Genomic DNA, 12,802 nt, shown 5'->3' on the forward strand with positions numbered 1-12,802 from the left:
TTCACTACAAAAAAAAACCGTATAGCAGGGAAATGCAGTACCCTAGGATATACACCCAATACGCAGAATAAGGCAAAAGCACAAGAACGTAAGCAGGAAGAGATTCAAACATGCTCTTCCGTACTTAGCACCCGTGGAGTTAAAAAAACAAAAAGCCGTCAGCAGTCAACAAGCAAGGTCATTTTAATAACACACTTGTTTTTTTTTCCACCAGTGCGGTGACCTTCCTACACTGTCCTCCGTTCCACCCTCGATTATCAGTATATAAATTCAATGCGTTAATAAAAATGTACATGTTATAGGCTAATATGCCACCAGAAAACTCTCGGGTAAAGTTGACAACGGTATTGAAATGTGTTTTCTTAAATTATAAATGAAATAACGACAAAAAAGGAATAAAAAAAATGAATATACATAAAGAACATCATGCCCTGCCGTATTCCATACTTATAGGTTGTATAGTACAATTTATTTTTATTTATTTTGCAGACTATTTGAAAAATAATTGAGAATAGTTAGCAGTATGTAAAGCAAGTACTTTAAATGTACTGAAATACAGATGCTTCATATTTTGTAATTATGTACTGTTTCTAAAGTACATTTAAATAAATAAAATGTGTAGATAAAGCAGAAGAAAAAAGCTTGCAGTCCCATTTTGACAGACTTAATTAAAGATCTCATTTTATGCAACTATTAATGATGGTAATACATGGACAATTTCATTAACATTATTTTTCTTCCACCTGTGTGCTAGTAATGTTTTTTCATTCTTGCTAGAATCTAGCTCTTTTTTAAAGTCTGTAGCTTCCTTGTGTTGCAGACCATATTCCACACAGAAAAATATATAACTTGTTATTTTTTTTGTTTTTACTCTGTAAAAGTAATTGAAAAGTAACGGCTACTATTGTGGTAATCGATGTATCGTGAAAGAGTGGGCTGTCAACTATTCATACCGTGGAAATTTGCTATCGTTCCATCCCTATTTCTGAGTATGGAAATCAGCACTGCGCACCTGCACTGAGGGGTCTCCCATGATGCTCTTGGCCCCCTCGATCACAGCCAGGTAGGAGAATCTCAGCTGGTCTGCAGTTTGGATCAGTCCCATCCGGAATCGACGCATCTCCAGCAGGACGTCCCGCACACTGACAGAGGAGGGGTCCTTACGAAGGGACATCTAGAAGGTCAGGGAGAGACATTATTGTCCATGGGCTTACAAATAATACTCTTTCTGTGTTCACAGATATATGCAACCCAGACTAGATCAACCAAGTGCCTTTATACAAGTCAGAGCAGCTTCTTACCGATCTGCCACTTTGCAAAGCAGCATTTTGTCTCCTATGCTTACTCATATAAAGTCACAATGGCTGATCTAGCCTACATTACTATGGCAGAGCAGTTTTTGAACTAGTCACATCACCTTGGGCCCCTAATGGGATAACAAGCACTCCACCTGCAAATTCAAATGGCTGCAGTTAGTCTGTCCAGACACGGAAGAAATACTTAAAACATACAGTAATACAAACTCTGTCTCCACCTACAGCTGCGGTATGAGGGAGGTGTGAAGGGATCTGTCTATATCTGCAATATGAGGGAGGTGTGACAGGGAGAGAAGGAATCTGTTGATAGCTGCAGTATGAGATAGGTGTGACAGGGACAGAACCCTCACAACCAGAAAGGGTGCTGTGTAAGTTTGGTGGTCCACGTTCCCATATACTGGTCGACTCGATGGTAGGTGGGAACCGGATGTCAGCGTGTAGTTGCGAGATTACTGATCCACTGCGGGGCAGGCAGCGGTTGGATAGAGCGTGGTGCAGGGCTGATCAAAGGGAGGAATTTGTAGTACAAAGGGGGCATGGCTACATGAGCACAGCACTGTCTGTAAGGTTTTGTCTGTGTTTTGCAGATGAGTAGGAGCCAGGGAGTTGCACCCAGAGAACCAGCACTAACACCGCAAGCACAGCACAGCATAACGTGGATCATTAGATTTTATTGCGATTATAAATTTTAGGAGTGCAATCCTGCCGTACACCTCCAGATAACACTGCTATTAGAGGGGCAGATTTATTGTTTCTTTAATAAATACAGATTAGTTTTTAACTGTTGGCTGAACATTCTAGTTTCCACCCACATCACTCACCTCCTGACAGGAGAAAAGCGAGAATACACCTTTAAGGGAGAGGTATAAAAAGCCTGTTATCTTTCTCTCCACTCTCAATCACCCATATCTTTCACCTTCACGGTGAACACTTGTTTCTTACACGTGTCACTTCATGTGGGGAACATTGGGTAGGCAGGGAGGGGGTTAAATTCAGAAAACGTGGGAATGGGGCCACAGGTGTATAAAAAGGGTCCTCACAGGTGTTCATGTTAGAGTTAATGTCGGTGATAGAGGTTGGTGTTGCTGTGCTGTGTTTATGTCTGAGTTTAGTATTGGTGATGGAGGTTCGTGTTACCGTGTTACTGTGCTGTGTTTATGTCGGTGAATTTTGGCCCTTATTTGTTTTGTTAATGTGTTTTGATTGTTTAGTGCACTGTCATTGTGATTCACCGGCGCAGTAGCGCTTAAACTGCAGTTTTCTCGCCTCTTCTGGTAACATCTTGGCCGTGTCGCTACCGTCACAGCCTCCTGTTATTTTGTTCTTTTTGCATTAGTTTTTTTGTCTGGTCTTTTACAAGGCGCATCAGGGTTTAGATTTATTTTCTTTATTGCATACGTGTTTCTCTTACCTGCGTCTTCTCTCATACCCTTCTTTCCTACAATTGTACTTCTGTATTAACTGCGCCTATTGTTTGTGTTTAGGGTTCGCGAATATTGTGTTTAACCCTTTGCGGTCCTATGTCGGACCAGGTCCGACATTACAATTTTTCCATTCCAGTCCGATGTTGGACCCTTACCGAGAACATCAAAAAGACGTAAAGCACAGGTCTCTAGTTGTTTTTTCTCTGGAAAAAGCAGAGAAAACCTTTCAATGGCCGATTGAGACCAATAGGAGTCGAAAAAAAGGAGGCAAATCTGAGAAAATACACAGTCCCTTCACCAGAGATAACAGACATAAACAAAGATCGCTGCTTCCGCATCCAGCGCTCAAAGAACATCACAGACATTTTCCAAGCTTTTTGAAATGTTATAGTAATAAAATAATGACTTGGATCGCATTATTGAGGAGTTTGGTGATAAAACGAGTAATCATAAGAACATAAGAGGAACATAAGAAAGTTTACAAACGAGAGGAGGCCATTCGGCCCATCTTGCTCGTTTGGTTGTTGGTAGCTTATTGATCCCAGAATCTCATCAAGCAGCTTCTTGAAGGATCCCAGGGTGTCAGCTTCAACAACATTACTGGGGAGTTGGTTCCAGACCCTCACAATTCTCTGTGTAAAAAGTGCCTCCTATTTTCTGTTCTGAATGCCCCTTTGTCTAATCTCCATTTGTGACCCCTGGTCTTTGTTTCTTTTTTCAGGTCAAAAAAAGTCCCTTGGATCGACACTGTCAATACGTTTTAGAACTTTGAATGCTTGAATCAGGTCACCGTGTAGTCTTCATTGTTCAAGACTGAATAGATTCAATTCTTTTAGCCTGTCTGCATATGACATGCCTTTTAAACCCGGAATAATTCTGGTCGCTCTTATTTGCACTCTTTCTAGAGCAGCAATATACTTTTTGTAGCGAGGTGACCAGAACTGAACACAATATTCAAGAAGAGGTCTTACTAATACATTGTACAGTTTTAACATTACTTCCCTTGATTTAAATTCAACACTTTTCACAATGTATCTGAGCATCTTGTTGGCCTTTTTTATAGCTTCCCCACATTGTCTAGATGAAGACATTTCTGAGGTAACAAAAACTCCTTGGTCTTTTCATAGATTCCTTCTCCAATTTCAGTATCTCCCATATGATATTTATAATGTACATTTTTATTTCCTGCTTGCAGTAGCTTACACTTTTCTCTATTAAATGTAATTTGCCATGTGTCTGCCCAGTTATGAATATTGTCTAGATCATTTTGGATGACCTTTGCTGCTGCAACAGTGTTTGCCACTCCTCCTATTTTTGTGTCATCTGCGAATTTAACAAGTTTGCTTACTATACCAGAATCTAAATCATTAATGTAGATTAGGAATAGCAGAGGACCTAATACTGATCCCTGTGGTACACCACTGGTTACCACACTCCATTCTGAGGTTTCTCTTCTAATCAGTACTTTCTGTTTTCTACATGTTAACCACTCCGTAATCCATGTACATGTGTTTCCTTCAATCCCTACTGCATTCAGTTTGAGAATTAATCTTTTATGTGGGACACTGTCAAAAGCTTTCTGGAAATCTAAATAAACCATGTCATATGCTTTGCAATTATCCATTATCATTGCATCCTGAAAAAAATCAAGCAGGTTAGTTAAACACGATCTCCCTTTCCTAAAACCATGTTGACTGTCTCCCAGGATACTGTACCATATAGGTAATTTTCCATTTTGGATCTTATTATAGTTTCCATAAGTTTGCATATAATAGAAGTCAGGCTTACTGGTCTGTAGTTATCTGGTTCAGTTTTGTTTCCCTTTTTTTGGATCGGTATTACATTTGCAATTTTCCAGTCTGTCGGTACAACCCGTGTCGAGAGACTGTTGCATGATCTTGGTTCGCGGTTTGTAAATAACTTCTTTCATTTCTTTGAGTACTATTGGGAGGATCTCATCCGGCCCAGGGGATTTGTTTATTTTAAGAGCTCCTAGTCCCTTTAACACTTCTGCATCGGTTATGCTCAAGTGTTTTAAAACTGGACAGGAACAGGTTGACATGTGGGGCATGTTGTCCGTATCCTCCTTTGTAAAAACTTGTGAAAAGTAATCATTTAATATATTTGCTATTTTTTTTCCTTTATCTATGATTTTACCATTTGTATCTCTTAGATATTTAACCTTCTCTTTGAATGTTCTCTTGCTCAGGAGAAAATTAATCAGTATGCAGGACTATGAAGAGTTATGTAATAAATACAGTGAACAAGGGGTGGGGCGGGGCTGGAGATGCAGTACTGAGTGTCCTGTTGATATGCAGTGCCTTTTAAACCTGCTGTACTATGAATACAATTCCTTTTAAACAGCGCATGTGAAAATAAATTGGACCCGATGCGCCTGACAGGCGCTGAATAAAAGGACCGCAAAGGGTTAAAGGTTACAACTGCATTTCTGACAGCTATTTAAGACTAAGGTTAGTCTTAGTAGGGGTATCGTTAGTATAACACTATGTAACACAATTTTGTTCCTGGGTAGTAAGTGTTTTTTCCTAATTGCTTATGCCTCAAAAGTATAGAAAATGGCTATCATTCCCCACAAACTTTGCTTTTGTGACAAGGACAGTGATTTTGAAATTTACCTATTTCCAATGAGAAAACGGGCAAATTTGTGTCTTTTTGTACACATAAAGTCAGAAAAAAACAACATATGAATCCAAATTAACATGTATTTATACTAAAGTAATACAAAAATGACTACAAAAGATTTAGAAGTGAGTAGTTTTTCGAGATTTATGATTATACTGTAAATCACTTTCACGAATCAGCCCCCAAATGTAGTCTCCCATCATGTTCTCATTATACTGTCCTTGGTAGCGGCGTTCAAAGTCCAGTATATCCTGGTGGAAGCGCTCGCCTTGCTCCTCCGAGTACGCTCCCATGTTCTCCTTGAATTTATCAAGATGAGCATCAAGGATATGAACTTAGAGGGACATCCTACAGCCCATTTTGCCGTAATTCTTCACCAGAGTCTCAACCAGCTCCACATAGTTTTCGGCCCAAACCACTGCAACAAAGCTGTTCCAAGCCGCTTTCTCCTTACTAGTGAGCTTCTTGGAGAATGGAGCAGCACGGCTTTGAGGCTCCTGGATGAGCTGTCAATGAAGAGGCGTCACTCATTCTGGTTACAGGCGATTCCGATTGCCTCGAACAGACTGGTCACATTGTGGCAGAAGCAGAGCCCATCTTGACGGGTGAAGAAGCTGGAAAAAGGTTGGTGACGCTTCCTCTGATCTGCGACTTGCACACTTTCATCCAACAAGTTCCACTGCTTGAGCCTAGACGTCAAAAGCTCGGCATTGGACTTGGTGAGACCAAGATCTCTAATCAAGTCGTTGAGGTCTTTTTGGTTGGGGTAGTATGGGTTTCTCTCCTCAGCTCCACCTCTGAAATTGTCATCTGGATCTACAACGTCTTCCTCGCTCTCTGACTTGCTGCTCTCTTCTAAAGACGGCTGCTCTCTCTCCGGAGGAGTGGGTACAGGGAGCTCATGGCAGTGTGGCACCGGGGCAATGGATGAAGGAAGGTCCGGATACGTGATAGCAGGTGCATTCTTGCCAGTCCGACGTTTGGAAGGGTCCACCATGCAGAAGTAGCAGTTGCTTGAGTGGTCAGTGGGTTCCCGCCAAATTCTTGGGATAGCGAACTTCATGGCTCTCTTTTCCCCTCTGTACCATCCTACAAAAATACATTTATTTCACCCATGACTAATGTGTACGAGATTCTTGCAACATTTTTCACATATGATATATTTTTTCAGTAACATTGAAAGTTGTCAAACATTTTAAAATTAAAAACGTTTACAATTTTAAAAATTTTAACAAATTTTATAACAAAATTCCGAACAACAATTGTCCATCTTACCTTCCTGAGTTTTTTTTGCAGTGCTCGCAGGTGAAATGACATGCCCAGGGTTTGTCTTGATCCCCGACAGGCATGCCGAAATATGCCTTGTAGGCCTCGCACATCTTAGCAGATGCTTCCACGGAGTACTTTTTCACTCTTGTCTTGATATATTGGCCGCAGACATAGCAAAATGCGTCTGCCGGATGCTTGCAGCCTCTTGATGCCATCTCAGAAAAATGCAGATATGTATCCAGCTGGAACTAAACTGAACTGGTGGGCTTAAGGCCCCTGTATTTATACTACTATTTATATTACTGGAAAGTTCTAGAAGTTACTCCAAGTTTACTCAGCACTGAATCTATCTGGAATGTTCTGGAAAATAGGTACATTTCAAAATATCACTGTCCTGGTCACAAAAGCCAAGTTTGTGGGGAATAATAGCCATTTTCTATACTTTTGAGGCATAAGCAATTAGGAAATAACACTTACTACCCAGGAACAAAAAAAAAAAAAAAAAAAAATTGTTACACGGTGTAATCGAAGCTTGTTAAATCAGTCTCATATATAGTTTTGGTTTAGAAGGCACTTTTTTTTTTTCTTTTTTTAGTCGTTGCCTATTATTTTTGTATTATTTTCTCCAATTTTGATATGTCTCATTATTTTATAAGTTCAGCTCACCGCTACCGCCCCCCTGCGCTGACTCGGGAGCGGTAAGGACAAACACACTCTGTCCTCCGTGTGACAAATGCATGCCGCCCATGACTAGCTCACTGTTGGTGCTCACACAGCAAGCGCCCAGTCCTGAGTTCATGTTGAATGTCTGTACTGTATTGTCGGTGCTCACGCAGCAAGCGCCCAGTCCTGAGTTCATGTTGAATGTCTGTACTGTATTGTCGGTGCTCACACAGCAAGCGCCCTGTCCTGAGCTCATGTTGAATGTCTGGACTGTATTGTCGGTGCTCACGCAGCAAGCGCCCAGTCCTGAGTTCATGTTGAATGTCTGTACTGTATTGTCGGTGCTCACACAGCAAGCGCCCAGTCCTGAGTTCATGTTGAATGTCTGTACTGTATTGTCGGTGCTCACACAGCAAGCGCCCAGTCCTGAGTTCATGTTGAATGTCTGTACTGTATTGTCGGTGCTCACACAGCAAGCGCCCAGTCCTGAGCTCATGTTGAATGTCTGGACTGTATTGTCGGTGCTCACACAGCAAGCGCCCTGTCCTGAGCTCATGTTGAATGTCTGTACTGTATTGTCGGTGCTCACACAGCAAGCGCCCTGTCCTGAGCTCATGTTGAATGTCTGTACTGTATTGTCGGTGCTCACACAGCAAGCGCCCTGTCCTGAGTTCATGTTGAATGTCTGGACTGTATTGTCGGTGCTCACACAGCAAGCGCCCTGTCCTGAGTTCATGTTGAATGTCTGGACTGTATTGTCGGTGCTCACACAGCAAGCGCCCTGTCCTGAGCTCATGTTGAATGTCTGTACTGTATTGTCGGTGCTCACGCAGCAAGCGCCCAGTCCTGAGTTCATGTTGAATGTCTGTACTGTCGGGGCTCACGCAGCAAGCGCCCAGTCCTGAGTTCATGTTGAATGTCTGTACTGTATTGTCGGTGCTCACACAGCAAGCGCCCTGTCCTGAGCTCATGTTGAATGTCTGGACTGTATTGTTGGCCCTGATTAAAGTCATCTTGTTGAAGACGATACCTGGAACGGTTTTCGATTGTTGAAACCCACATGAAATCTCCAAAAAGTCTTACACAACTTTAAGTCACGTCGATAATAGCCAGTTTTATTTCTGTGCTCTATAATAGAATATCCAGGCTTTCTAGCAAAAATATATTCTCAAAAAGGAAGGAAATTCTTGGCCAAAAACTTTGTTAATGAATCAGTAACGGTTGACATAAAAATGACAAAAGTTTTTCAGTGTCATACTGGATGAGCAACAGCATACAGTTTAATGGGAGGGATGGCCTCACCATCACAGTTGTGCTATATAGGTTGTGCTGTAATACCAGTATATTCTGTATTTGCCAATGTTTTAGGACTATGTTGGCAGATAGCACACACATGCATTCTGTAAATTTCCATCCTTATCAGTGCAGATGGATGTCTCCTGTGTTATCTGCAGAGTTGTGTGTTTTTCGTCTTAACTGGTGAAGGTTGTCTGTGGCTGCTTGTGTTGCCTTCCCACTTCCACTGTCATCGTAATATCAACCCCAATCGATCCATTAACAAAGTACACGGACCCCTCGTTATATCGCCCCTCTCTACACTGCAGATTCGGGTATATTACGGTCCTGGAGTTGGCTCTCCATTTTTACTGTCTAACGTATGCCTTAGCTGCAATATACATAGGCATTTAGAATTACTGTTCGCTTCATTTCGTACTGCACATCACAAACAACAAATACAAAACAATCAACACAAACAACAACAAACAAAGCATTAATATCATACTGTTATATACATACATATTGCACAATAACTGAAACTAAATTAAATATCTACTTGCTGAAGCAGTTTTTATTTTAGCTAACGAGGTGTTCACATGTGGCAGCAATGCACTAGCAAAAGCCACAAGGCAGCGACGTCAGCCCCCTAGCAACAAGCCTCCTATGTTGTTGTTGGGAATGGATTATTTCAATGCAGTGGGTTTGTGCATTTGTAAAAGGAGAGGAAGGTTCATGAAATTAATTGGAGACTGAAGTTGATGAGAAGGAATTACCCTCCGCTGTACGAATTAAAATGGTGTGCTGCTTTTTATATGAAAAATTCGAAAAACAGGGTGCGTAGAGGATTTAGACCCCGACGCCCCTGATAAAACGAGGGAGTGGTTGCACAGTATTTATTTGTTAACCTATTTGTTTTTCTATGAGTCTCTCGCAATACCGCGGCCCTCGATATACACCGGATTTATTTTGGACACCGACACCCATGATATATCGAGTGGGTGGTGTATATACGGTACGTATATATATGAACGAGTCAGTGGTTGGAAATTCTTGCCTGTGATTGGTTAAAACCTCATCATAGAAGGAATAGATTGAACTATTGCCCTGACATGCTTACACCACTGGGCAATAGTCTCCTTCTGTGATTGGTTCACATCACTGTCAGTCCCATCCCGCCCTCCACCTCCACAACAACAAGATAAAATGGCTGAATGAAAACACAGCAATTCCGTGTCTTAACAGAAAATGAATTACAAAACATACTTCAAAAGAAAGAAAAAAACTTTAGTTATTTACTTGTGCTGTATCAGCTATATTAAACAAAATACTGTAAAGCCATAAATATTTGTGACCAAAATATTTGGCGAGTCACACCCATAAAACCTCTTTTGCTTCACGAAAGTTGGCGACCTGTTGCACTGGTAGTAGTATCTTACTTCATTATATGTACAGCACCAAGATATTCGTGGCAAAAATGTTTATCCGCCCCCCCCCCCCCAATACGTGAAAAAAGCATAATAAAAGGCTTGCAAATATTTACGGTTTTACAGTAGAGTCATATTTACTATCTAACCTTGCTTCGCATTATTTTGACTGATATATTAAACATGTACTGCAGACACTCACAGTGGAAAATGAAATGCCCCTCGGGAAGATATTGCTGCCTGCGGCTTCGGGCATTATAGCCCCCTCTCGGTAACAATAATCTTCCCTCGGGTCAATAATGTTCCACTATAGCCCTCCTCTCCAGTCCATATTTACTATACACTTCCCCGTTGCTTCTTTCTCAATGTTACTGTTAATGTACAATGAAAATGTTACTTTTTCAATAAACTGCGCCATTTGTTTTAAAATAAACAATATTAATGATGTGTGACAGAAGCCAGTTTGTTTTATGCAGCTAACTCTATGACTGATTTATGTGTTTCACATAGTAGTATGCATCTATCAGTTCAGTGAATGCTGTCTATACAGTAGCACATGTAGGAATACGTTATACGATTTGTGACTGACCCTGTCATACCTCAGCAGCAGCAGTAGTAATACAAGACTCTGGGCAGGTGCTTTAAATAACTGGGGTTTTGCAACTATGTACAGTGCGGAGAAAGTTTGTGAACCTCTTAGGATTTTCACATATTTCAAACCTAAAATATTATTAGATCTTAATCTAAGTCCTAATAGTAGATAAAGATAACCTGATTAAACAAATGACACAAAAACCTGATACTTTTTCAACACTTATTTATCCACAAATGATCCAACATTCAATATCCATGTGTGAAAAAGTATGTGAACCTTTAGGATTCAGTAACTGGTGGCACCCCCTTGAGCAGCAGTGACTTCAACTAAATGTTTCCTGTAACTGTTGGTCAGTCTCTCACATCGGTTTTGGGGAATTTTGGCCCATTCCTCCTTAAGAACTGCTTCAACTCGTGACATTTGAGGGCTTCCTTGCACGGACAGCTCGCTTCAGGTCCTGCCACAACATTTCGATGGGGTTTAGGTCCGGACTTTGACTAGGCCATTCTAAAAATGTGGAATTTCTTCTTCTGCAGTCACTCTTCTGTAGGTCTGCTTGTATGTTTAGGATCATTGTCTTGCTGCATGACCAACATTCGGTTCAGCTTCAGCTCACGGACTGATGGCCTGACATTCTCTTCTAGAATCTTCAGACGGGCAGCAATGGTCTTTTTAGAGAGCAGTGGTTTCCTCCTGGCTATCCTTCCACGAACACCATTCTTGTTCAGTCTTTTTCTGATAGTTGAGTCATGAACACTCACATTAGCCAAGGTGAGAGTTGCCTGCAAATCCTTGCATGTTACTCTGGGGATCTTTGTGACTTCCTTGATGATTTTCCGGTTTGTTCTTGGAGAGATTTTGGTAGGACACCTGCTCCTGGGTACAGTGACTATGGTCTTGAACTTTCTCCATTTGTAGACTATCTGTCTGACAGTGGATTGGTGGAGCCCCAAATCCTTAGAAATGGTTTTGTAACCCTATCTAGACTGATGAACATCAATAACTGTTTTTCTGAGGTCCTCAGAGATTTCTTTTGATCATGACATGTTTCCACACACCTGTATGGTGAAGATCAAACTCACAAAGTTTCTGATCTTTATATAGGATGGAGCCTTCCAAACCCACTTCTGAAGATCTACCTAATTATTTAAACACCTGATTTAAATTATCCACTTAATTGAGCTGATAAAACCAGGGGTTCACTTACTTTTTCACATACCCTGAATCTTAATTACTCATTGTTTGTCTAATTCATTCATCATTTCATTTCAAAAGACATGGAATTGGTTAATATAAACCCTATTGGATATTTAAGAAAACACTGGTTTTGATTCAAGAAGGCTATCATGGTAAAACTATGGAATTACAATAATTATCATTGGGGTTCACAAACTTCAAAATAAGGGCATTCTAAATATTTTCATTTAAATCCCCCCCCCACCCCCCACTTCTAGAAAGGCTCGGATTGGTTACAGTCACTTTAAGATCAATCTAATGGAAAGGGTGGTGGAAGTGAAGTGTGCAGTTGTGTCTCTTACCAGTAGGAGGCAGGTGTCGACTAGGCAGAAGGTCCCGGAGCGGCCAATCCCTGCGCTGCAGTGCACCACCACAGGGCCCTGCTCCGAGCCCAGGCAGCCGGATTCCCGCACCTTGAACAGGAAGTTGAGGAAGGAGGCGGGGGATTCCGGGACCCCGAAATCAGGCCAGGTGGTGTAGTGGAAATGCAGGATCTCACGGGTCTCCTGGGTCTGGGGGGAGAGGAGGAGCAGCACATTCACTTTCCAATTGAACACATCAAGACAGACTTAACATTCAATTCCATAGGGAGGGCAATCACTGGAACAGCACAGTGCTTTAATACTCATTCTGCACACTGAGACCTGAATGAACCAGCTTGCAGAAGGGAGGGCAGTTCCTGGAACAGCACAGTGCTTTAATACTCATTCTGCACACTGAGACCTGAATGAACCAGCTTGCAGAGGAAGGGAGGTCAGTTACTGGAACAGCAGTGCTTTCCTATTCATTCTTCAGAGACCTGAATGAGACAGTTTGTGGGGGGGGGGGGGGGGGGGGGGGGGCAGTCACTGGAACAGCACAGTGCTCATCAAGTGTTCAGAATGGGGCTCATAGCAGTGTAATCATTGCCTCACGCACCATACAACGGTGGAAGGGAGGGTGTTCAACTTCAAA

At 41.6% G+C, this 12,802-nt stretch overlaps 1 protein-coding gene across 4 annotated transcripts in view; it reads right to left on the bottom strand.

Moving 5' to 3' along the window:
• Positions 1–12,802, bottom strand: part of LOC121319189 (tyrosine-protein phosphatase non-receptor type 1-like) — a 109,653-nt gene that overhangs the window by 39,807 nt on the left and 57,044 nt on the right. For all 4 annotated transcript variants that reach the window (XM_041256383.1, XM_041256382.1, XM_041256384.1 and 1 more), the window contains 2 exons: positions 12,151–12,360; positions 1,013–1,174 (listed from right to left, as the gene is read on the bottom strand). In XM_041256383.1, the coding sequence (XP_041112317.1) occupies positions 1,013–1,174; positions 12,151–12,360 (372 nt within the window). The remainder of the gene's footprint in view (positions 1–1,012; positions 1,175–12,150; positions 12,361–12,802) is intronic.

The sequence above is a fragment of the Polyodon spathula genome, chromosome 8 (assembly GCF_017654505.1).
Source record: "Polyodon spathula isolate WHYD16114869_AA chromosome 8, ASM1765450v1, whole genome shotgun sequence".
Taxonomy (NCBI): Eukaryota; Metazoa; Chordata; class Actinopteri; order Acipenseriformes; family Polyodontidae; genus Polyodon; species Polyodon spathula.